Genomic DNA, 24,430 nt, shown 5'->3' with positions numbered 1-24,430 from the left:
GGCCTCTCCATTAGAGATAGGGTGAGAAGGATGGCCATCCAGGACGGGCTCAGAGTAGAGCCGTTGCTCCTCCACATCAAAAGGAGCCAGTTGATGTGGTTTGGGTATCTGACAAGGATGCCTCCTGAGGGAGGTGTCCTGGGCATGTCTCACCGGGAGGAGGCCCCGGGGCAGACTCACGACATGCTGCAGAGATTGTATCTCTCGGCTGGCCTGGGAACACCTTGCTGTTCCCCCGGACAAGCTGGAGGGGGTGGCCAGGGAGAAGGAGGCCAGGTGGCCAGGATGAGTGGAGGAAGAAGGATGGATGGACGAATGGATGGATGTAAATTTGAAAAATCATGAATAACAATAATAATAATTAGAATTTTCAGTTCCTGGAGAAATTGCATTGGGATAGCAATAACATTAAGTGCATTACTCATTTCTGGCATCGTTGTATTATACTAAATTGTATATAGCATTTGTGTTCTATTTTATTCGATTTTATTTGATTGTATATAGTATTTTATTTTATTCTATTCTATTGTGTACAGTATCTTATTGATATCTAGTTGGTGGCTAAGCCACATTCATCTCCACCAACTACAGAGGACTGGTTAGCATCAGGAATTTCATCAAGTTTCTTTTCAGACTGTCCAGGAACTCAGCGATGACCTGGTCTAGATCTGGGGGGAGATCTCCGAGGCTACCATCTACTGTCTTATTAGGGGCATGCCCCAAGATTATCAGGCATACATACAAGCACATGGGGGCCATACAAACTACTGAGTACCATTCTGAGTTTGAGTTGTGAAGAAAAGTTTGGAAATGGACTAGGCAGTTACATAATTTTTTCACCTTGATTTTGGGGGTATATTTGAATTCAGCCCCCTGTAAGTTGATTTTCATTTTCATCAAAAAAGTGTGGGTCTTTTCATTTTAAAGTTATCCAGTTCATATCATATTAGATAGCCAACATGAATTCTTTCTTGTTAAGATATTATACATCTTGAAAGTGTTCTATATTTTTTTTTTTTTTTTTTTTTTAGCAGTATAAAGCACTGTGTAGTTTTTCTTTGGACATTGGCTCCTTTTTCACTCATTTTAAATCCAGTGCTTTTCAGAGGAATGTCTTTTTTCTTAGGCCAGTTAACTCACTGTCTTCCCATGCTTCAATGAATCATTAAAGCATGAAAGGACAGTGAACAAGTATTGTAGTTACACATAGCAGAAAAATTAGAAAACTTTTGAATTCTATCTTTAGTTACAGCCTGTTGAATCTAAGAAAATAGCAAAGATAACACATATATCTTGAAAGACATAAAATAGCATTCTTGCGCCAACAAAGAACTATTAGTCGAACCTTGGCATATCTCACTATATTTCCCATTTTTCAAGCAAAATATAATTAAATGATTAATGGTTAATTAATGGTGATTAATAGTAGAATGGCCTATAATTACAGATGATGATGTCAGTAGATATTCCAGCAGCTCCTGTACATCAACAGCAAAAGCTCTAAGCACTCTGTTTCAAACAGTTTTTTTCTGGTGGAGAGGAGATATCCTCCTTACTATGGTCATCTCAGGCACAGAACACAGAAGTCACACTTACCTGGTATTCTGGCATTGTGATTTTTCGGTTGATATAAAGGCAGGTGGAAAAAGAGCTTGTTACATGCAGTGAATGAATTAACAGGTTTTATCTAAGCCCAATATAAGATACATTATGATTTTCTATGAACTGGTCTTGTGTCATTTATCATTTGCGTACACACAGCATGTGTGAGAGCATATTTAGACATTGCTGATTTGTCTAGTTTCTATTTGGAAACACTGTTAGATGGGTAAATATTACATAAATATGAAAGTGAATTATGCTGATGTGCACCCACCCTCTCTGCTGACTGTGCTGTGCCAAAGAAGATAGGGATGAAGGCAAGCCAGATAATACAGGTGGTGTACATTGTAAATCCAATGGGTTTGGCTTCATTGAAGGTCTCTGGCACACTTCGGGTCTTGATAGCATAAACAGTGCATGTGACCATCAAGAGAATGCTATATCCCAAGGAGCAGATAAGTGATAGGTCAGAAATGTCACACTTCAGGACACCCCGTGCATTCTCAGGATCCTGTGTGCGCTGCTCCCCGTAGTCCACAAAGGTATGTGGTGGGTCAGCAGCAAACCACAGGAGGACACCCAACAGCTGAACTGAGATGAGTGAGAAAGTGATAACTAGCTGCGAGGCTGGCGAAATGAAGCGTGGTGCTGTCACTGCCTTCTTTCCCTGTTCGAAGATGCGATGGATACGGTTAGTCTTGGTGAGCAGCGCAGCATAACTGAAGCACATTCCAAGGCCCAGGAAAATGCGGCGGAAGGAGCAGACGACAATATCAGGAGCAGCAATCATGGGGAAGGTGATGATATAACACAGGAAAATACCTGTCAGCAGGACATAGCTCACTTCCCGACCTGAGGCACGCACAATGGGTGTGTCATTGTAGCGAATAAAGGTTACGATGATAAAGGTTGTAGCGATAATGCCTAGAACAGAGATGAAGACAGGCACCACTGCCCAGGGCGAGTGCCACTCTAGCTTGATGATGGGGATTGGTTGGCAGCCAGTACGGTTTTGGTTGGGTCTCTTCTCGTAGGAACAGAGCTCACAGGTGAACTCACTGGCCTGGAAGTGGTATCCTTCGCAGCGCTCACAATGCCAGCAACACGGCACACCCTTTACTACTTTCTTCCTCTCACCAGTGTGGCAGGGCAGGCTGCATACTGAACCCGGAAGGGACCAGTCCCCAGTTGTCCACTGTAAGGCCTCCATCTAAGGAGAGGGAATAGGAAACTAAGCACTCTGTACCATCATAGTTGGGTCTAAATCAAAGTTCAAATATATTATAGAACTGCACACAGCAACAGTTTTTAGATAGAGCTAAACAGAACACAATCAAATAAGATACTGATTCTTCTTGATGCAGTGCAAAGAATCAAATTGAGAAACACAAAAACTTTTTCTTTGCGCTTGACTGGGGAGCATATTTGTTATTTTCATGTTTTATACCCCTTGCAAGTTAGCGGCCCTTACATTTAGATGCAACTGATTGGTCCAGTGCCCGATGACCTTGTACTCTGCCACCGACCTGTTGTTGATCTGATATTGGAAGATGTCATAGCGTCCGGGAGCATCCCCATTCTCATTAAAGATGACTGGAGTCCCTGCACTTCCTGAACAAAGCAACAAAGCAACAAAAAAGAGCAGAACATTCTGTTTTTAGAAATTGATGGAAAAGGGAAAAACAAGATAAAGAGTTATCCTAATACGCGGAAAGAGACGTAAATTTGGAAAGAGAGAGATATCAGATTAAATTAAAAAAGGGGTATTGATAAAAAAGTGCTAGAAAATACTCAAGTTTAAAATTAAAATCTTTAACTGTATATTTATTTTATAACTTATATGCACGTTTTAAGCAATTTGGAGTTTAATGTTCTCCAGATGTCCTGATTGATGATTTGCTGATGCTCACAAAGTAATCCATTGTAACAGGAATTCAAATACCACTAATTATTAGCAAAAATTAAACTAAAATCTTAGTAGCCTATTTTTATGTCAAAAAATTTTGTTTAATCAAATCCCACACGTAAAAGCCAAAAATGCAGTCAAATGTTTGTCAAGAACACACCAAATCCTAGCTGTGTAGAAATGTTGGCCAATCAAAAGTCTAGAAGCCTGGGAGGGAAAGCGTAAACAGAGTTTTATGCAAACCTTAAGTGCTTCTGAAAAGCTTTTGTGTTTTTCTGGAAAGGCAGCTATTTTGTGTTACTTTTCAAGTGCCTTCATCATTTCAAATGTTAATAACCAAAAACAGTATTTTGGCTGGTGTAGGAAAGAACAAAATGCATACAGCATGCATAAATTTTAATTAAAAAAAATTAAATATACTTGCAACAATGCATCACTGATGCATTGTTGCAAATGCCATCAGTCCTTCAGACAAATGATGTTCTCCGGGGGAACATCAAAATCAGACTTACATTGCACATAGTCCACCGGATTACTAGACAAAGAAGCATGATTTGTCACTCCCAAGAGTAAGTCCCCAGTGGTTTAGAGTCTATTGGCATTGTGCTTTACAACACTGCACCACTTTGCATTGTGCTTGGTCATGTAAGGTTTGGATGCAGCTGATGGGCCATGAAAACCTCAAGCTCTGTATGCACTGTTTTGGAGCTAATCTGAAGGCAACGTCAAGTTTGGAGGTTTATAGCGACTGACTTTGGAGATTGTACCTTGGCATCCACTGACCCTATTCTGTGATTTTGTAGGGCGCTTCATAGCTGAGTTGTTGCCATTCATAGTTGCTTGTAATATGAATATACAAGTATAAAGAAAAAAAAACTGTTTTGACTGGCATATTAAAGCACAATTTGTAAACCCAAATGCTAGATCCCAATGCTTATACATTAAGGAAGAGCATTCAGAGTCTTGGTTAATCTTGCTAAACCTCTAAATGGATTCACTCTATTTTTCTTGCAGCCGCTATATTTACTGTATTGTGGTGTTAGTATACAGTTGAGCTGGATTACTTGCTGTGGGGTAAATAATACTGGGGACTCGAGGCACATTAGTTTAGATGTGGAAAGAGGAAGAGCAGAAGATAGAAGCTAATTTGCAGAACATCAACAACAAAAGAATTCACATTCATAATAAAGTGAGTGGGTGGCAGTTTGATTCGATGCTGTCCTGATTTCTTTCTTCAGCATGAATAAAACTAGTCCATAACACATCACTACGGAGATGAATCAGCACAGCTTGCCTCAAGATGTACAAACGCCCCTCCACCACCTCCTATCTCCTCCCCCACTTCCCTTCACTTCACTTCACTTCACTTCACAGACTCTGCTTTGATACAGAATTAACATCCTGACTTCACATCACTTCAAAACATGATAATCACAATAACTCACTGGTGATCTCTGTCATTTAACACAATAAGAAACAGACTACAAATAAACATTCTGTGAACAAACAAAAACAACTTGTACTATTGGTTACACATAAAATAAGACACTTTCAATACTAGAATGTTGAGTCCAGATTGGTTTTCTATGAGTTTTGGTAAGTTTTTATCACGTGACAACTAACTAAGGTTTTAGATCTCAGCACTTAGCTATTACGGTGGAAAGTTAAAATTTTTTGATGCATCAGCTCTATTATACATTCAATAAAAATCAGTCCATCATATCAACACCAAAGTGTTGATGGGCATTGACACATGTAACAAGATTTATTTTTAAGAAATTAATCTCTGGAGAATTTGACCATAAATATTCATACTTTATTAATTCTCCTGTTCAACCTGGATCCAACAGGACCGCATCTTTTTTAGTACACTGCCAGGAAGCACAGTGCAGCAAGGTATCTGGATTTTATGGAACCGCTACAGCTGAAGCTTGCCAGGTCGTTCATTCATCTGCGTGATAATGAGTCTGAACCTATATATTCACTCTGCTCGTATTTCTACATCCTTGCTCTGACTTTAATGTGTACTCGTCCGCAGCTTTCACATTTGTTCTGCTACCTTCACACAACATCCTGAGCCACATCCACTTCAGGGATGGCCATGGCTCAGGTGGTAAAGCATGACCTTAACCTTTTTTTTTTTCCTGCTAGTCTTTTCAGATGTCTTGATCTCAAGACATCTTTCAAGATGTCTTGTTCAAAGTAGAGTATAAAGAATTGTATTTTAGCTTAATAAAACTGAAGAGAAGCTGACGTCTGTTTCAACAATGTCTGTTGTTGAGATTAAAAGTCCACTAAAACAGCTGAATTATTTGTTTCGTCCTTATGCCTTGCTTTGCACTTCTTTTGTGAAGTCGCAGCAGGAGATGCACTTGTCACATATTCATCAGTTCACTCCTTTAAAACATTTCTCCTCATCCCTCCCCAATCCAATCTGATTGCTGCTCCACAGGGTCAATCACACTGCTTTAAAACATCAGAATGGTCTTATTGATTTTTAATACGCATCCAATGTCCAACTAAATCTGAGGGAATCTCCCTGACCTCTCCCTCTTTCTCCCTCACCCACTGCTCTACTTTGCTTAGCTAAATGTGTTCAAACAGAACGTTGGTACAAAGGCCTCATACAGATGGCTACATTGCACTGAGCACTAACATTAGGACAAGTTTTCCGATTAACCTTCTGACGCTCCTCTAAAAAAAAGCACAAAAGCACAATGAGCAGACGGCTGAATTGGCCATTAGCCATTAGAAAGCCTCAAACATGTGTGACATGAGTGTTTGTGTGTGTCTATACTGCAATAAAAAGAAACTAATTGAGGCACAAAGCACACATGGGCCATATACTGGTGAGCCAGGATTAATTGGTGGTGCATAATAGATGCTGCAAAGCTAAGATGAGTTGATGTTTTTAGAGGCTGCAGATTAATTCACAGTTAACCGAGTCAGTTAATTTGCTTCATCAGTGAACTGACTGGTTTATGTTTAACAGGTTTAGTTAAACTGATATTACCCATGTAAACCTGCCTGAAATGACATCTACAAGTTTTCTGGGTCCCCTCCTCGATCACCGTCAAGCCATGGAGAAGGCGTGTTCTCGATTGTCTGGGGCACAACCCTGGAAGATCACCGGCGCCAGTTCAAGGGGTGCCGGATCGAGGCAAAGGATCACCCCGTCGCCAATGCTCAGAGGGTCAGGCCATGCAGCAGCCAGGCAGATGCAGCCAGGCCCTGGGGAGGAGGAAAGGTGGCTGTTGGAGCTTATTGTCTTGGAACAGCTCAGCATGTAGATACAGTTGCCAGTGGAAATGAACCAGCGCTGGCCGGAAAAGGCTCCTCAGTCCACCTCCGGTGTCACAGACTACCATGGAGCCTTACTAACTCATTTTTATCTGTTTCCCCTCCTCAGGTGCTGGTGGCTACAGGCGCTTCACCCATTTCATGGGGAGTCACACAGATGCTGGGGCAGGAGTGCTGGAGGTGGGGGTGTCTGGGATATCTCCGCAGGGAGTGTCCACTGATAGAGGTGGGGCAGATGTTTTACATCTTCAGCATCCCAGCATGTTCCCCCAGTCTGGGAGGGACATACAATGTTGAACCCGAGACATTTTTGGAGGTATAGCGTGTGGAAATTCTTTGTGTGCATGGGGATGTTGGGGGCAGTTCTTAAAAGCTGTTAGGAACTGATATTCCAGGTGATTCATAAAAATCCTTACGGCTAGAAATACTCTGGAGGAAATAACGGCAACATTTTAAGGGTGGGCATCCAGGGCGGGCTCACTGATAGTGCACATCTTGCCCAGAATGTCAGCTGGTAAGCCAGCAGCCATTGCGCCTTTGCACTCAACCTTTAGTAAATGTCCCATTTGAGTGCACTGGCATGGACCTCAGTGCTGCATCACTGCAAAAAGTGTAGCACAGGTGCTGTTTCAGGTCATCTCTCCAAGTCCTGAAAGAGATACTAACTGACCAGGGCACCTCCTTCATGTGTCGCACATTAAAAGAGCCATATGAATTTCTGGGTGTTAAATCTGTTTGGACCAGCATCTATCACGCTCAGACTGATCATCTGACTAAGACATTAAAATCCATGATTTGTAAGTTCATTGCGAATCATGAGGTGGCTGTAGCTCAGGAGGTAGAGCAGGTAATCTACAAATTGGAAGGTTGGTGGTTTGATCTGCAAGCCAAATATCCTTCAGCAAGATAAGTTCCGGAAGTTGCTCATATGAATGTGTGATTGTTAGACAGAAAGCATTTAGGTAGAAAAAGAAGAGACAAAAGTGCTTGTGGGTGTGAATAGGTGAATGAGGTATTAGTATATTATAGGGCTATATGGTATAAAGAGTACTTTATACCATATATATATTATATAGAGTACTCAGCTTTGAGTACTCAGAATAGAAAAGGATTGTTTAAGAACCAGTCCACCCACGAGGAAATGGGACCACTGGCTAGCCCCTATTTTGCTGGCTGTATGAGAGGTGCCCAAGGTTGTCCAGTTGGCCAGGTCTCTCTTGGAAATGAGATTTAAATCTCAATGAGACTTTTCACCTGGATAAATAAAGGATGACTTGAAGCCACCATGTTGTCCTGCTGTTTTGAATACAGTGGCCATGATGGACACCACTGTTCTGGCTAATCAGACTTTATGTACATGGCTAGAGAGCAGCCAAATATGTAATATGTAGTAGTATTGTCGCAGTTACTTATTATCAGCAGATTAGACCCTGCTGTCTCCAGACAGCTGACAATAGGTCAGCTAAACAAGTGGATGGATTTTTTGTCATTATTTTTACCACTCAATTAAATATTTCACAGTACTTTTTTGTAGGTCCTAGCACACACAAGGAGATGTTTGCTTGAAAAACATAAGATAGAAAGACAGTAAGCAATTTAAATATCACTTTCCGTTTGAAGAAAAACTCTTTTTTTTGCTTTAAGAGAACCTCTGTTCACCTAATGGACATAAATTACTTTACCATGAAATTACATAGTACTTAAAATAACCTAAGGTGTATGTAAAATTACTTAGGTCATACTTAAAAAATGTATGCCGCGCTTAAAATTACTTGCAGTACAATTTGTGTCTTGTTCCCTGTAAAATACCTAGATTTAGGAAAGATTAAGTCACCCCATAATACAGCCTCCGCCCTAAAATTTCCTCAGAAGTCAGTGTGCCATATGATTGCATTAGCAATACATTTAATAACGCTCTATATTAACAGTTACACACTATATAGAACCACTTTATAGAATTATATTTGTTCGCAGATGTTGGCAGCTATCAGCGAATAGTTATCAGCTATTTTGAAACAAAAAAAAGACACTTTTTATCCATAACAAGAACTCCATAACAGCAAATGAACTGTACAACAGAAAATGCAAATGCTATTTATGGTCTCCTCACAACAATGATAAGAAAAATAAACTGGGTCAATATGGCATGTTTGTTAATACACTCTGATCTCTGGTCTCCCACTCAGAGACACATGTCTCCAAGTGTCCAGCATTCAGACGGCTACCTGAGGACACTCATGTGAGAGAAAATCTGCTCACACAGATATGTAGAGCCAAATACTGTCAATAAGGCCTCTGCAATGTTCTGAAGCCAGTTAAACTTGTCAGGTAGTGATGTCCAGCAGGTGAAAATGCAAGCTCCATGAACACGCACATCTATGTATTCCAGCTGCTTCGATGTTATGTATGATTTCTATACATTTTACGTCAGATAAAAACTTTGGTTGTAAGCTTCAGATAAGTATTTAATAAAAGCGAGACATTTTAAATGAGAATAAGAAAGTATTTCTTTGTGCCCCCCTCTCCCTGTTAATGCCCTACCTGCCCCCCTGGCAAAACTTTGCTAGATCCGCCCCTGCACAGTTACCAGCTGTCAGCTACGTTAAAAAAAAGGATCCTGGTGTTATTTGTCTCTCAGAAACAGTTCATAACTTCCCTTCAACTCATTCATGTCACCTAAAAGGTAAACCTGTTTCTCCATCACCTGTTCAGCTCTGATGATTCAGTAAGGACATCTCCTGGTTTCATCTTCATGTTTCCCTCTCACCATATATACAAACCGATATCATGACCAGCAGCTTTTACAGCTGTGGCTCCAGCAAACATCAGCTGATACTAGAAAGTAATATTAAATAAATTCTAACAAAAGCTTATCAAGCTTAAATGCGCTGCTGTTGTTTAGCGCTACATCTGCCGGTTTCCTCTTTCTGGCGCAAAGTGGGCGATAAACAAACAAGAGAGAAAAGCCGATCAGCTGATCATTGATCAGTTTCATGATTGAAGCAGAAACAGGAGAGAGAGGGGGAGAGAATGAGAGGAGAAGAGGCAGCTGACAGCGTAACGACAGAATAACTCCAGCTTTGTGTCTTTTTCCATTCTAGCTGAAGTCCGGGACAAACTGTTCCTTTTCACCTCAACACTAAACGCGTAATATTTTCTCTGAATATGGGACGATTCCGTTTTTTTTTCCGGGACGGTTGGCAACTCTACTAACTAACCTTATGAATAAAATAAAGTTCACTACGGTATCAATAAAATCAAAGCACCCCCCCAGCTGTATAGAAACTCTGTCATGCTAGCTAGTACGCAGTACGAGGTATTGTAACTGACTGTAAAAAGTCAGCACAACGAAAATAAACTACACCTAAACTTGGTTTATATCTGACCCAGATAGACTGCAGGTCATAACTTCTTACCTGAAGTTCAGTTCACCTGACACTCGGACCGGCGGCTGCCTTGGGTCTCTCCTCCTGCCTCCCCTTTCTCTCATCCACCTGTTGGCCTCCACCACTTGCTAATTTTACTGAATCTGAGGAAGCTCCGCCATAGCCACCACCAAACAACCGAGTTATTTTTACACAACGACTAGTATCTGGCCAATCCACCACCTTTCATTGTTTATACCGTTACAAAGAAGAAAAAAAAGTCACCGGGCCACCGAGCAAAAGCCCAGTATGCCCGATGGCCAGTCCACCTATGGTCGTGCCATCAGTTAATCCTTTGCGTGCCAACTGTGGCAGGGTAAAGAAGGTTTTAATAAGGCATCATCATTTTGAGCCTTTTGCTGTAGCAGCTTCCCTGTGTGTTTGCTCATCATCAAGAAAAAAATATTGTCCCAGTCAAGCACAACTTGAAATTTTAGAGGCATTTTTGAGATCTTCAGGTCTCAAGAATGAATTGTGTTCACCTTTGGCTATGGAATTTTGAATCACTCCAAAGTCTCACCATTGAAGTTGACGGCGTGGATATGGGTCAGCAGCTCTTTTCCATCAATGTTGGTCATACGAGGGCACAGGCCAAGGTACCCTGGGCAGAGCTCACGGTGCATGTGGTGCAGAGCATGGGCCATCGCGTAGACGGCGTCCATCACAAACTGCACCTTCCCCTCTTGTTCATAGATGGAGTCACGGCCAACTTTCTCCAACCCTGAAACAAAGTTGATCGACTTAAATTACCAAACATATAAAATATATTACAGGCTGAAAGTTCAGTGAACCCACTATGGTTAAATGGGGAACTCAGCTGGGGTCTATTTTGGACCTTCTAATGGTTGCTTAAAGTAATGACTTGAATGAATGACTTACAAATGACTTAATAATTATCATCCAATAATATCATATATAAAAAAGAGAACATTCTGCATAATTAATACTTTGACTTTAGGATACTTAAGTTTGTTTGTTTTTTATATATAAAACCATAAATATGATTAAGCAGAATTATGACTTTCTTAAGTAAGGAGTAAAAAAATAAATTCACCACTTGCAAAATAGTTACTATGTTAAAAAATGTGTGTGCCAACTGTACATATTTGTGATTAAATGGTTTCCTTGGCAAAGTTCTTGGTCTTTTTGGTACCACTCCATTGAAAAAAATGAAGCAAGTCAAAACTGCCATGGAAAATGCCTTAAAAGGAGTTGTTTACTGAGGACCACAAATATCACTGTGGGTTTCATTCAGGCAGCAACATTAAAATGACTAAGAAACTAAAGCACTGACATATTCATCTTTAGGCTCCACAGGGAAAAAAAGAAAAGAAAAAAAAACACCACACATTCAGAGAGCAAAGCAATAAGCACAATACTGTTCAACTACCTTTACTAATATATATCTGAGTCAATCTCATCCCACCTCTTTATTTGATCTCTTTTTTTTAACCCAAAGGTTACGGCACTCATCCTTTCCGTTAGGCAAGAAGTTACTAACAAAGATCATGGGAGTATGAAAAGAGCAACATTTCCTCTAATAAACCCATTAACATAAAAAGATACCTGATCTCATTCGTTGATTTAAAAATAAATCAAAGAAGACATTATGCAAAGTTTTTTCCAGATTTTCTACAGAATTATTGGTGTTACTAGAGGCACGCTGCACCATGATGTTGGTGCACGCCAAAAAGGAAAAGAGAAAGACAGGAGGGGAAGACTAACTATTGGACTGGACCCTCCATAGACAAGAGACAAGGCTTTGTTGGATTAACAGGAGCTTCAAAAATCCAATTTAATTTTGATGGCAGACAAGAGAGGAAGGATCTGTCCAAATGGAGACATTTGCTCTGACTAATTACAGATAAAGAGTGATTACATATCTATATGGCTGACCCATGAATGGTGAGCAGACAGCACAGGATGTCAAACAACCGAGGCTGACAGAATGTAAATGGTAAATGGTAAATGGCCTGTATTTGTATAGCGCTTTACTTGAAGAGTCGGTGCAACATCATCAAAGTAAAATTTGAATGTAGCTTCTCACAACGACATAGAGAAGCTGAGACACCATCACACACTAAGACAAACACACACACATTTTGAAATGCATTTTTGAGTGGCGCTAAATACTAAACAGCTGCTTAAACCCTTCAGACATTGTTGCTGCTTTCAAACAGAGAAGGAAAGAGGGAAAGACGCTGAGCCTGTGTCTAGGTACATCAGTTCATCTGGTTATGTCCCTAACTGAGCAAACTGCAGCACAAACAGGAACATGTACACAAGAAAACACAAGGCATTCAAATGCAATCTCTCATCTGTAATTAGCCGCAGCTGTGCTTCTGTTCCCTTTCCCCTTGTTACACTGGGTGTATACATTGTCTCAGTCTTCCTTTTGCTCTTGGTCATGTTCTCCCTTCTAGCTGTGTCCTTCCTTCTCGTGTGTTAGGGTTAAAAGAGTTTTTGGTTATATACTGACCTGTTTTGTTTTTCATTGTGTTTTTATAAGGCCTTTGCAATAAAACTATTTTTTAGTTTTATGCCTTCTCCTCCGGGTCCTGCCTGCCTGCCACACAGAAAAGTTTGACAGTTTGTCCACTAGGAGTTCGAAAAAACGTGTTACTTTAAAATTCAACACTTTTTTCTTTTTTTTACCTATCTGATTAACTAGGAACAGTCTGTAAACCCATATGGAAAAGAAATAGTAAAAACTTATAAAAGACTTGCACAAGATGTGGCCTACTTCATATAGTGAATCATATAAGGCTTATATGATTAACTCATGAAAGTGGCCACTTTCTCATTACTTTCATATATTGTTTTAGTAAGTATCCAAAACATACATGTTTCATTTATATAATTTTTCAAGGGATCTTATATCTGTTTTCACTCTTGTATGCTTTTCATACACGTTTCACACAAGACAGATACAAACTTTATAAGATTTATATATATCTTTTCCATATGTGAAGCTATAATTATCGAAATTTAAGATGCACATAGCCAGACTAATGATTGAAATTATAATAATAGCAATAGGAGTAAATTTAAAACAGGAAAAGCTGGTGCATTCACTTCTGTTTGCAAGTGTAAAATGGAGAATAAAAACAACAACACTGACGTTTTTAGTGCCCTAAGTTATCATTTAAGTCTATCAAAGTTGATGAACAGCATTTAATTTAATATTTGCAACTTCAATATAATCTGTGTACACTAAGTAAAAACACAGCAGCAGCTTTTTTATGTTACCCTACAAATGGCCAAAGTGTTGAGTTTGTCCTTTAAATGTATATTAGGATAACATTAGGCTTCACTCTCTTACTCTAACATGCATCTCACAACCTGAATTAGAAAACAACTGGGTCATTCCCATTATCTAAACAAGCTTCTCTGTAAGCTGCTTCAGCTCGCACACAAAAACAAACAGAATGGTAATTCTAGATTGCAATCAACGACAGGCAGATAGAGAATCCACGCATGCACTGGAGGCTTCAGAGATCAGAGACAACTCTGGGGCAGCAAAGGTTCAGCTCTCAGCCGTCAGAGAAGACGACAAGCTCACCTGTGAAAAGCATCTGTCAGGTAATTTGGCTGAAAGCTGCTTTTATCTGAGCATGTGAGTGTGATGTGTTTCTGTTGCAGTGCTACACTTCAAACAGAATACTTTCATTTTCATTAACCCCCCTAATTTATCCATTAACAAAAGGTTATTGATGTATTTTAATCATATTATAGTGGAGTGGAAAGATTAAATGATTTCAATATATGCACATTTTTATTGGATAGCTTGCACAGTTTAAGGGCTGTTTAGAATTTTGTAACAAAATGGAATTAATGAAATGTCATTTCTTTATTTGGACTTTAAAAACTCCCTTCATATTCCTATGGAATTAGAAAAATTAACAGATTCATTAATATATACAGGGTTGGTTTTATTAAGTGGTTTAATGGTGTATTTGAAAACAAACAAACAAACAAAAACAGCACCTCTGCTAAATCACTGACTGGCAATTTTTTTCAAAGAACAGAAATATTTCATATTTTAAGACACATTTAGAATCCATGTATTTATACAAATATGATTAAAAAACTGAAAAACATGTTTTCCTATTAAATTCCTACCTTACAATGACCCCATTGTTATTTTTCCTTCAGCTGTAATTAAAATACCATAAAGAAGGTATTTCTTCTTTTTAAGTCAGAGCAAAACAGCAATCAGCACGATTTCAAAGAATTGTTTTATGGTATTTTAAACACGATTGTTATCTTCTAAGAATTACATTTACAATTTAAGTATCATTTGTATAATTTAAAGTGTTTTTGTACCTTTAAAAGCATTAGTCTCAACATTAAACCATTGAGAAAATCCAGTCAGCAAACTTATTTTAGCTAATTACATACTGAATGGTAAAAAATAAGAAAGTGTCATAAATTAGGTTTATTAAAGGTATTTCAAGGAAAATTGTTTTATCCAATGTGTAAACTCAAGTAAAAGATGGGATAGAAAGAAGATACTCCCATCCAAGCAGGCTGGGGAAAAATGCTTTGCTTTTGAATGAATTTCTTTTTAAGAGCGACACACTTGACCACATGAGTTGAGCTCAGAGGAGGTGGTGACAGACATAACAGATTATTCCTAATTAGCCCAGTTAATAAGCAAATCCTCTCATAGAACATATCACACGGACACTGAAGTTTTGAACACACTGAACACATTTCCCCTCAAGTGATCTCATTCAGGATTTTACAAAAATTAAGACCTGGCTAAAGATTATACAGAAACTTACATTTAAAACTTGTTATATCAAAACAAAGAGCAAAGCTGTGAGTAAACTTCACTACATATTTGAAAAAGGAATAGAAGTTGAGTCTCCTTTAGTTTGTGCAGTTTGGCTACGTTCACACTGCAGGCGAAAGCGCATCAAATATGATTTTTTTGATCCTATGCGACCCATATCCAATCATGGTATAATGGATTGGATTGGATTTATATAGCACTTTTCAAGGCACCCAAAGCGCTTTACAATTCCATTATTCATTCACTCTCACATTCACACACTGGTGGAGGCAGCTACAGTTGTAGCCACAGCTGCCCTGGGGCAGACTGACAGAAGCGAAGCTGCCATACCGCGCGATCGGCTCCTCTGGCCAACACCAGTAGGCAAAGTGTCTTGCCCAAGGACACAACGACCAGGACAGAGAGCCCGGGGATCGAACCGGCGACCTTCCAGTTACAGATGCGCTTCCCAACCTCCTGCGTATGACAGAGTGAACAGCACAAATCCGATATTTTCAAATCTGATCTGGGTCACTTTCGTATGTGGTACTGAATCTGATACATATCTGATGTTTTAGAAAGCGACTGCTGTTTGAATGGTCAAGTCGTATTAAACGTGAACATTTTATTTGTACTGTATAATCTGCAGATTCTGACAGAAATCTGCAACTATCCTTTGAAGCACCGCTCCTCTCTAAAACAGCAATAAGGATAATTATTAGGTTATCTACATTATGTAAATAACAAAATAACTTAAAGAAAAAATTGGGAAACGTAAAGTCCGAAGTCTTTATATTAAGGCCATCAGTCAAACAATATTGTTTGCTCTGGGTCTAAACAGAGCGCGTTGTGTGTGACGTCTTCTTTTGCGCATGCGGGCCGCTTTGAGCGTTCACACTAGAGCGCGTTTGCTGTCGCATTTTATTTGTAGTGTGAACAAGCAGACAAAAAAATCGGATTTGATCAAAAAATCGAAATTGAGCATTAAGACCTGCAGTGTGAACTTAGTTTGCAGTTAGTCTGGTTGTGACAGAAACCAATTAGTAGCTGTTAACAGAGAAGAATCAATGTATTGAAAACAGTTGATGGTGAAGTCGTTTTTATCTTTCAGTCTCCTGACACAAACGGATGCAACCACAAAGACCATAAAGCTCCTGATTTCAGCTGATTTGCATCCGCAGGACTGAGGAGCTCAATGTCCAGTGAGTGACAAACCCCCCCAAAAAGGAGTGTTTCTTGGTTTGGATCAGAAATACAGCTTTACCCTGTATTCATGTCCCAGACTCTGTTAACTAGTTTTTATCTTCTGACTTTTAGCAACGCATTTGGAAACAGCCTAGAGTTTGCACATGAAATCCAATCATAAACTGATTTCATTTTCAGCAGAAGCAGTCCTGTTACAGAAGAGATCACAGTTCAGGGGAAATTGGAGGCCAAGTCAACAACTCAAACTCATTGCTGTGCTACTAAAACCATTGCTGGAGCTGGTTCAGAAGAAAAATGCTGTGACTGCTATGATCAGGATTGTAAACGAGAATTCAGGAGAGTGATGGCTTATACCAAAATAGCTTAATACCTATCTATAATCACTAATTACATGAGGCTAAATCATTAAGTCACTCATCACTGCATGATTCAGTGTTGTCCCTCTGGTAAAGCTAAAGTTACTTTTTCCTCATCCTCAAAGTCGGAAATAAAGTCCCTGGTGTCTCTCTCATCAGTCTGTACAAGTGAGAACTGCACCTACGCAGTTCTGCTCTTTCATCTGTGCCACACAGCATGTGTTATAGTGGATGGATAGTGCCAAATTAATGAAGTGCAAAGATGACACCCATCCCCTTGGGCTTTACCACTGTTAGGTAGCAAGGCTCTTTGCATTTTTATTACACACAATACAGTTCCATCAGTCTTCAGAATAAGAAGGTTTGATCCTCACATACCACTCAACACTCATGTTGGTACAATTTAGTCTTTCAGCACTTTACAGCACTGACAAAGATACTACGCACACACACACACACACACACGCACGCACGCACGCACGCGCACACACGCACGCACACACACATGCACACACAAATAAGACTGCTGACCTGCCAACTCAGCTGTTTTGTCTGTGTGATGATGCAGCTCCAAAACTCAATCTGGAACTTCTAATAAAATCTTTTCTGCCCGACAGCAGCAGCCTGATCAAAGCTCAGGTAACATTATCAGGGAAGCAGTTGGAACACTGCAGCTTTTTCTAGAGTGCTGACATTGCCTTCTGCTATTTTACTTCTATCTCCAGCTGGAGGTACTCTGTTTGTTTGTACTTAGCCAAACACCTCCACAAATGCTGTTTTGCGTGTCAGACAAGTTTTTAAGGGATTTAGCCGATAGTGCACCTCTGCTGAGCGTCTCCCTGCTTAATAAGTCCTGATTCAGGGCTTCTCATGTAACAAACAGCTGCATGAGACATGGAACGAGAACAAAAACTCATTTCAGATCAGATTCACTATCAGTTAATGAGTCCAAATTTTATGCAATCATTTTGTTTGTCTTCAGAACCTAAAAAAAAAAAATTCCTTACTCGTAATTTTTTGGTGAGAGTTTAGTTCACTGGGTGAGCAGGTACAATATGCCTTAAGACCAAAGTAGAAGTGGCCCAGACTGAGTCTGGGGCCTTTTGTTGTGTGTATTCCCCTGCTCTCTCCTCCTCTTTCCTGTCTGCACTCCTGGTTAGGAGTGTTGAGTGCTAATGGCAGTCCCAAGCAGATTTCTTCTGTTTGTCTTTTGGAATAAAAAGCAAACTGTTGTCTTTTCCAATGTAAGGTTGTTTTTTTAACTAGTGTTTTCCCAAATCTGGGCCTTTGCAGGATTATCATGGTTTTATCTGTATTCAAAACAAGTCAGCTGGTCTGGGCCTTAAAAAGAAAAAAAAAAAACCCAACACCACCACCAACAAAAAAGAATCTTGAAAAGCATTTTTTTTTATTGCTATGACATTTTAGCTTCATATATCAAACTTTTTCAAATTTTTTCATAATTTTTTTAATATAAATTGAAAAAAATGTCATTAAAGCATGAAATATAAAAATATACTTTTCATAAATTGCCACTTGCAGCTGTGTTTTGCAAGATTAAGATTTTATTAGTGTGTACTCAAATATTGGACCTTGCACGGCTGCAAATTTCTGAACACATTTCCTAAAATCAGGGAATGTAACAAATGGAAAGTACCTGTTTTTTATTTCCTGTTTTAGGCCTCTGAAATCAGAGTGAGTGCAGGAAAACATTAGATTTCCATGATGTGACTTTAGGCTGCCACTTTAGAGAGAAGATTACTGCATGTGTTCTGGTATGAAGAAACAAGTGTTTATAAGGCAAAAACGTGTTTTCTTTAATTTGTGTACTGAGAACATCATCAAGGAAGTAAATTATTAGTTTTCCCCAGTCACATCTGCTTTGGCTAAAATCATACATCAGCTTCAAACTACTAAAGTATTAAAAAAAAGGAAAATATATGTCTTCAGCCCATAGCTGGGTCATAGAGGTAAATGAAAACATATGATTAAGAAGAAAAGGAAAGGAAGAAGAAGAGAAATGATTTGTGTATCCTATCTATTAACGTCACATATGTGATGGTATTCTCATGCAATAGTGTTATGGGCTATTGGTGCAATGGTGCATTGTGTGAATAAATGTCATTGTAAGGAAGATACATTGATAATGACAAAGACAAAGATACCTGTACATTTCTTGGGACTGCCAGGTCTCTTGCCATGCATGCCCAGTTTACAGCCAAAGTTTTCCTCCCAGAACTCAGCAAACCATATGTTCCTGCGGTTATTGGACAAAGAGCGACTCTTGAAGTAACGGTCAAATGCTACCAAAAGAAGGAAAACATAATTAAAATCAGGATTTCTTTCAAAACATCCTGAAAATCTGGTCAAGTCAAGGTTGTTTCTGGCCTCACCATCCACAGATGCCCTCTTAGGAAGGATGGTGATGGCGCCTTCGGCTACCCGCTCCTGCTGGACTACCGGAGAGATCTTGGACCCCCAGCTGTCGGATCCCACCCACAGGAAGTGACCTGTCAGATTGTTGCTTTTTGCTGCATCCAGGATTCTCCTTTTAGCATCATAGGTGACGGATGAGACAGTCAAAGGGGAGAAGAGGGAGCTAATTCTCATTCAATATTTTATTCGTATGTAGCATGAACATGCAGCGTAAAAAGACATCAAGAAAGTATACACACAAGACATACACAACCAAAGCACCACAAAACAAGACGCTGCAGATATTTCATGCTTGATGCCTAAAAACTGTCTTCATCTAAACTAAAACTACTAAAAAAATAAAATAAATAAATAAAATAAAACTATTCCCTCTACTCAGAAATAAAAGAATTTCCCAGATGAAGCTGTTTGTTAAACAACCATTGTTATTAATGTAATTTACTGGTTATTTAAATTGTTATTTTACAAAGAAAGAAATGAGGAAATAATGTTTGTAGTTAATTATTAACGGAATAATTTAAGTTTATTTATTTTAATTTTTTGTGTAATAAAATAATTGCTTTATGAATTATTTAATGTATGGCAGCTGGTAAGTAACAAGTATTTTCTCACTCCAAACCCTTTTAACATACTAGATAGCATACATCTTCCATACATCCTATAACTGCTTATTTAGTTCAGATTTGTGCTGGAGTCTACTGCAGCCCCCACACCATCTGGTTTCCCATCTTTCTTAGACTGGTAACTGGTCCATGGTGTACTTTGCCTTCCACACTATCACAAAGTAGAAAAGCACAGTTGTCTACTGTACAAACTGCAAACCAGCAGCCAATTATGCCCTACAAGGATTTGTGAAGCCTGGCAGCACGACTGGCAGCCAGGTAAAAAGGTGGCAAATGCTGGTAGACCTCAGGAAAGACCTGGTCTTTATGAGAAAGGTCTTGACAACCACTCTCTGATCTGATTTTGCCATGTGGTAAAACCAACAACCTTTATTTGTCACATACACAATTATACAGAGTACAACATGTAGTGAAGTCCGAGCTGCGAACAGGCTGCAGACCTAGCCGCGCCCATTGCAGGGCTTGGTTTTTTAGCATGGGGGTCTAGCCAGGACTCTTACTGGATAACGGGTGGGAATCAAACTTGTGACTCCCGCTCCAAATGTGTGTAGTCGTACCACTACACTATCCAGCTGCAGGTACATAGTGGAGAAGAGGGTTCTGCTCATTGAGCTGACCATCACTTGGGAGGGGGGGAGTGACAGCAGCCCATGAAAGGAAAGGTGTCAGTTTTTGGCGGTATGCCTCTTTCTGTCGTGAATCGGCTGTGGCAGGCAGGATGTAGGGCCCAGAATGAAGGACACTCAGACAGAAGAGTAAACTCAAAGAGGCTGCTTTTATTCCAGTAGCAGAAAAAACTCCATAAACGATAAACTTCCAAAAACCGAAACTAAACTAGAAACTAATACTAAACACCTGGAGACGAGGCACACAGAGGGAAAACCAAACAGCATGAGGGGACGACACGACACTGACTGAGAGAAACACAGGGGTAAAATACACTGAGGGATAACGGGGGAATGGGACACAGGAGGAGAGCACACCTGGGAGTAATCAAACACAATAAGACCAGAGGAAGCCAAACTAGACAACAAAGTAAAACAGGAAACACAACACATAGACGCGGATTTGACAAGGAGAGACAGCTGACAGGGGGACACAGAGCATCCATGGAACACAGAGAGAAAAACCAGAATACTAAGAACGCTAACATAGAAACCAAAATACTAGAAATAATAAATACTGACAAAATCAAAGTTCAATAACAACGCAAACTCGAAACACTGGGTCACTGACCCATGACCGTGACACTTTCATGCATCATTTCGATAGAGGATACACACGTGCATCCTCAGTGATAGCTCTTCCATTAAGCTTTTGTCTCTTTTTCTAAGTTTTAGACTCTTCCAGTACTTTTGTTTTTCATGTTTGTCCTGAATCAGCTTAAAATTAAACCTGACTTTTTGTTTGTTATCCCTGCTTATCAAAAAGACGAGCTTCAGGCTTTTATTAAGATTTAGATCTGCAATTAGTGAATGGGTAAGACATTTTCATGTCCTACTCATGTTAATGCACATGTAAAAATACTTTATTTTATACTAATGGCTGGCCCAGTTATGTGAACACATTCCTACAGTCATACTCAAGTCTTTCATCATGTTTAAGTAAAGAAATTCTTTGAACATTTACAGTATAGTTTTTTCCCCTTTTTTTGTACTAGTAGTATCATAAAATCATATAATCATAATAAATTACAAATTAAATAGGATCTTGCAATACATGTTAGATGCACAAGAAATAACCTTTTTCTTTACCGAATGTCGTCTTCATTGGCGAACATGATGACAGCGCGGGCATTGGGTGTCTCCACTAAACGGAGGATTATCTTATCAAACTCTCCAGGTCTCGGCTCACGAGGAATTTTCAGAGATTGAGCAATGCACACTCCTCCTGAGAGTGACAGAGGGAGAAAAAACAAATATTTAATAAACAAGACTGAGACTGCTAGGGCTAGCCTCATTTTAACCTTCTGAGGTGGTAATTATTACAAAACAATTCTATTACAGTCTTAAAGTCTGCTCATGTATACTCATATAAGGACATGATGTGTGTTTCTTTTTTAACTCTGTCCTGTCTGGCAGCTTTCACAATTAGAATTATGATCCGAATACACTGTTGTTCGTGTGCTACTTTTATCTTTTTAGTTAATCATTTCTTTTTAGTGTTATTTCATTTATTACTTTATATGTGTTGTATGACAATGTGAACAAAATGAAAGAGAAAAGAATAATAATAGGAAGAGGAGAGAAAATATTGGAAAATGTAATAAAACAAAGGAGCACAAACAGAAAAGAATGATGATTCGCCAACTATTGCACCTATACAACCCAAATTTATTTTATCTTGGTCAAATTTTTACTCTGATACTCACACATGACAGCACATGAATCATCACACTTTTATCTGCTGTCAGTGAAACATATGCACCAATGTGATTCTGCATTTCCTTGTATTAATACATCTTAGATTATTTGTGAATCATTTAACATCCCTTGAATCATCCTTAAAATTTGTTTAAATACTTCTTACATTTATTTTTTCATGTATGATTTTTAATTTGTTTTTTTACTCTTTCAGTCTGGATACTGCAGGCGGGAAGACCTGGGTCATGAATAAGTCTTCCCGCATGACAGTGACCCAGAACCCACTGCTAAGGCAACAAAGGAATGGCAATAGAAGAAGCACATTAAGGGCACTGAGTGGCGTAGTCAGTCTCCAGGCCTCAGTCCTATAATAATCTGTGGAGGGAACTGAAGCTTGGAGTTACTTAGTGGCAGTCAAGAAAACAAAACAATATTTTTGATAGATTACTCAGTGATTAATTCCAGCTCAGTAGGGGTGCAATGATCAGCTGCATGTGTGATACTGTGAGATTTATCTACAGCCAAGCAAACAAATATGGAGAATAAATAATTAATTCACATGAATGTATCAGTTCTTTCAAATCAATATGATCTGTACTTTATATTAAATTGAATAGTTGTTTCCCATACCTTCTTAAACAAAGACTTGTTAAACAATTTGAAGAGAGAGGAACAGTGTCACCTGTTAAAGCTAAGCTCAGAGGCTGCAGAGAGAAAGGTGGAGATAAAACATTTAAGACCCTGCTGCCATTATCATTACCAACAAGTTGAAAGGGCATTTACTCTTTCTCCCCAGACTGCTTCAATCAGACTAAAACCTCCATTCTTAACTCAGTTCTGCACTACACAGACCCATCAGCACATCAGATTGGAAATGCTGTCTGTAATTTAAGGAATTATGTTTTCGAGGGTTTAAAGGTCATGGTACTGACAGTGTGACTGCAGATGCTCCATCTCACATTTTAGTGAGAGCACATCTTGTCATTCAACTAAAATCTGCTTTTCTTCACACTTGAATAAAATTGAGGATTTGTTAACAACAGTTGTTTTTGTTTCCAATTTTTCTTTACATGTAATCTGTATTCTTCTGCCATGATAACAACTACAGAAATGTCATTTTAAGTTAAAAGAACTATTCAGCATGCTGTTCAGTAAAGTTAACTAGTGCTCATTTGAATACAAAAAACAAGAGCTGGTATGAGCATGTAATAATGTTCACTACATTGTAAGCTACTAATATTTCAATGTGAAAATTTAGATAAGACACCGATTCTGTTCATAATTTTTATGGACAGGATATCTAGGCGTAACCAAGTGGCGGAAGGCTTTCACTTGGGTGGTCTCAGAATATCATCTATGCTTTTCGCAGATGATGTGGTTCTGTTGGTTTCATCGGGTGATGGCCTCCAGCTCGCCTTGGAACGGTTCGCAGCCGAGTGTGAAGCAGTGGGAATGAGAATCAGCACCTCCAAATCTGAGGCCATGGTCCTCAGCCGGAAAAGGGTGGAGTGCCCACTCCGCGTTGGGGACAAGTTCCTGCCCCAAGTGGAGGAGTTTAAGTGTCTTGGGATCTTGTTCACGAGTGACGGGAGAAAGGAGCGGGAGATCGACAGACGGATTGTTGCTGCGGCCGCAGTGATGCGGATGCTGTCCCGGTCTGTTGTGGTGAAGAGAGAGCTGAGCGTAAAAGCGAAGCTCTCAATTTACCAGTCGATCTACATCTCTACCCCCACCTATGGTCACGAGCTTTGAGTAGTGGCCAAAAGAACGAGATTGCAGATACAAGCGGCAGAAATGAGCTTCCTCTGAAAGGTGGCTGGCCTCTCCGTTAGAGATAGGGTGAGATGTTCGACCATCCGGGACAGGCTCAGAGTAGAGCTGCTGCTCCTTCACATTGAAACGAGCCAGTTGAGGTGGTTCGGGCATCTGACAAGGTTGCCTGCTAGGCGCCTCCTGGGTGAAGTGTTCCGGCATGCCCCACCCCACCGGGAGGAGGCCTTGGGCAGATCCAGAACACGCTGGAGAAATTATATCTCTCGGCTGGCCTAGGAACGCCTTGGTGTTCCCCCGGACAAGCTGTAGGAGGTGGCTGAGCAAGCCAACCCCGGATAAGTGGAAGAAGATGGATGGATGGACAAAGGGTCTAACACATGACAACATGGGTTATTCATTACAAGCCCTAATAAAACCTCAGCAAGACTCAAGCTGCAGAATATAGAGGTAACTGCAGAGATGCTATTTTTAATGCCAGGCTTTAGCTTCCCAAAACCTTTTTCTAGTGTTATTAATCAGCCAGCCAAATGCAGCGTATACATGGATGTAAGAATGAACTCACTGAGCACAAGCCATTTATTGAGGTCGACAGTCAACCATACCAAAAAAATAAAGAACAAACTAAAAAAGGGGGAATAAGACTTCCCTAACAGAAACTAAACT

At 39.7% G+C, this 24,430-nt stretch overlaps 1 protein-coding gene across 2 annotated transcripts in view; it reads right to left on the bottom strand.

The window, feature by feature from the left end:
- LOC146383131 (metabotropic glutamate receptor 8-like) overlaps positions 1 to 24,430 on the bottom strand; it is a 120,715-nt gene that overhangs the window by 9,968 nt on the left and 86,317 nt on the right. For both annotated transcript variants that reach the window (XM_084934301.1, XM_084934302.1), the window contains exons 4-9: positions 21,386 to 21,521; positions 18,966 to 19,120; positions 18,738 to 18,875; positions 10,754 to 10,954; positions 3,074 to 3,213; positions 1,877 to 2,812 (exon numbers count right to left, since the gene is read on the bottom strand). In XM_084934301.1, the coding sequence (XP_084790427.1) occupies positions 1,877 to 2,812; positions 3,074 to 3,213; positions 10,754 to 10,954; positions 18,738 to 18,875; positions 18,966 to 19,120; positions 21,386 to 21,521 (1,706 nt within the window). The remainder of the gene's footprint in view (positions 1 to 1,876; positions 2,813 to 3,073; positions 3,214 to 10,753; positions 10,955 to 18,737; positions 18,876 to 18,965; positions 19,121 to 21,385; positions 21,522 to 24,430) is intronic.

This window comes from Perissodus microlepis, chromosome 7 (assembly GCF_051167445.1).
Source record: "Perissodus microlepis isolate ML-2025 ecotype Zambia chromosome 7, ASM5116744v1, whole genome shotgun sequence".
NCBI lineage: Eukaryota > Metazoa > Chordata > Actinopteri > Cichliformes > Cichlidae > Perissodus > Perissodus microlepis.
Note: the sequence above shows the minus strand (reverse complement) of the source record. Positions and strands in the feature narration are given on the sequence as shown.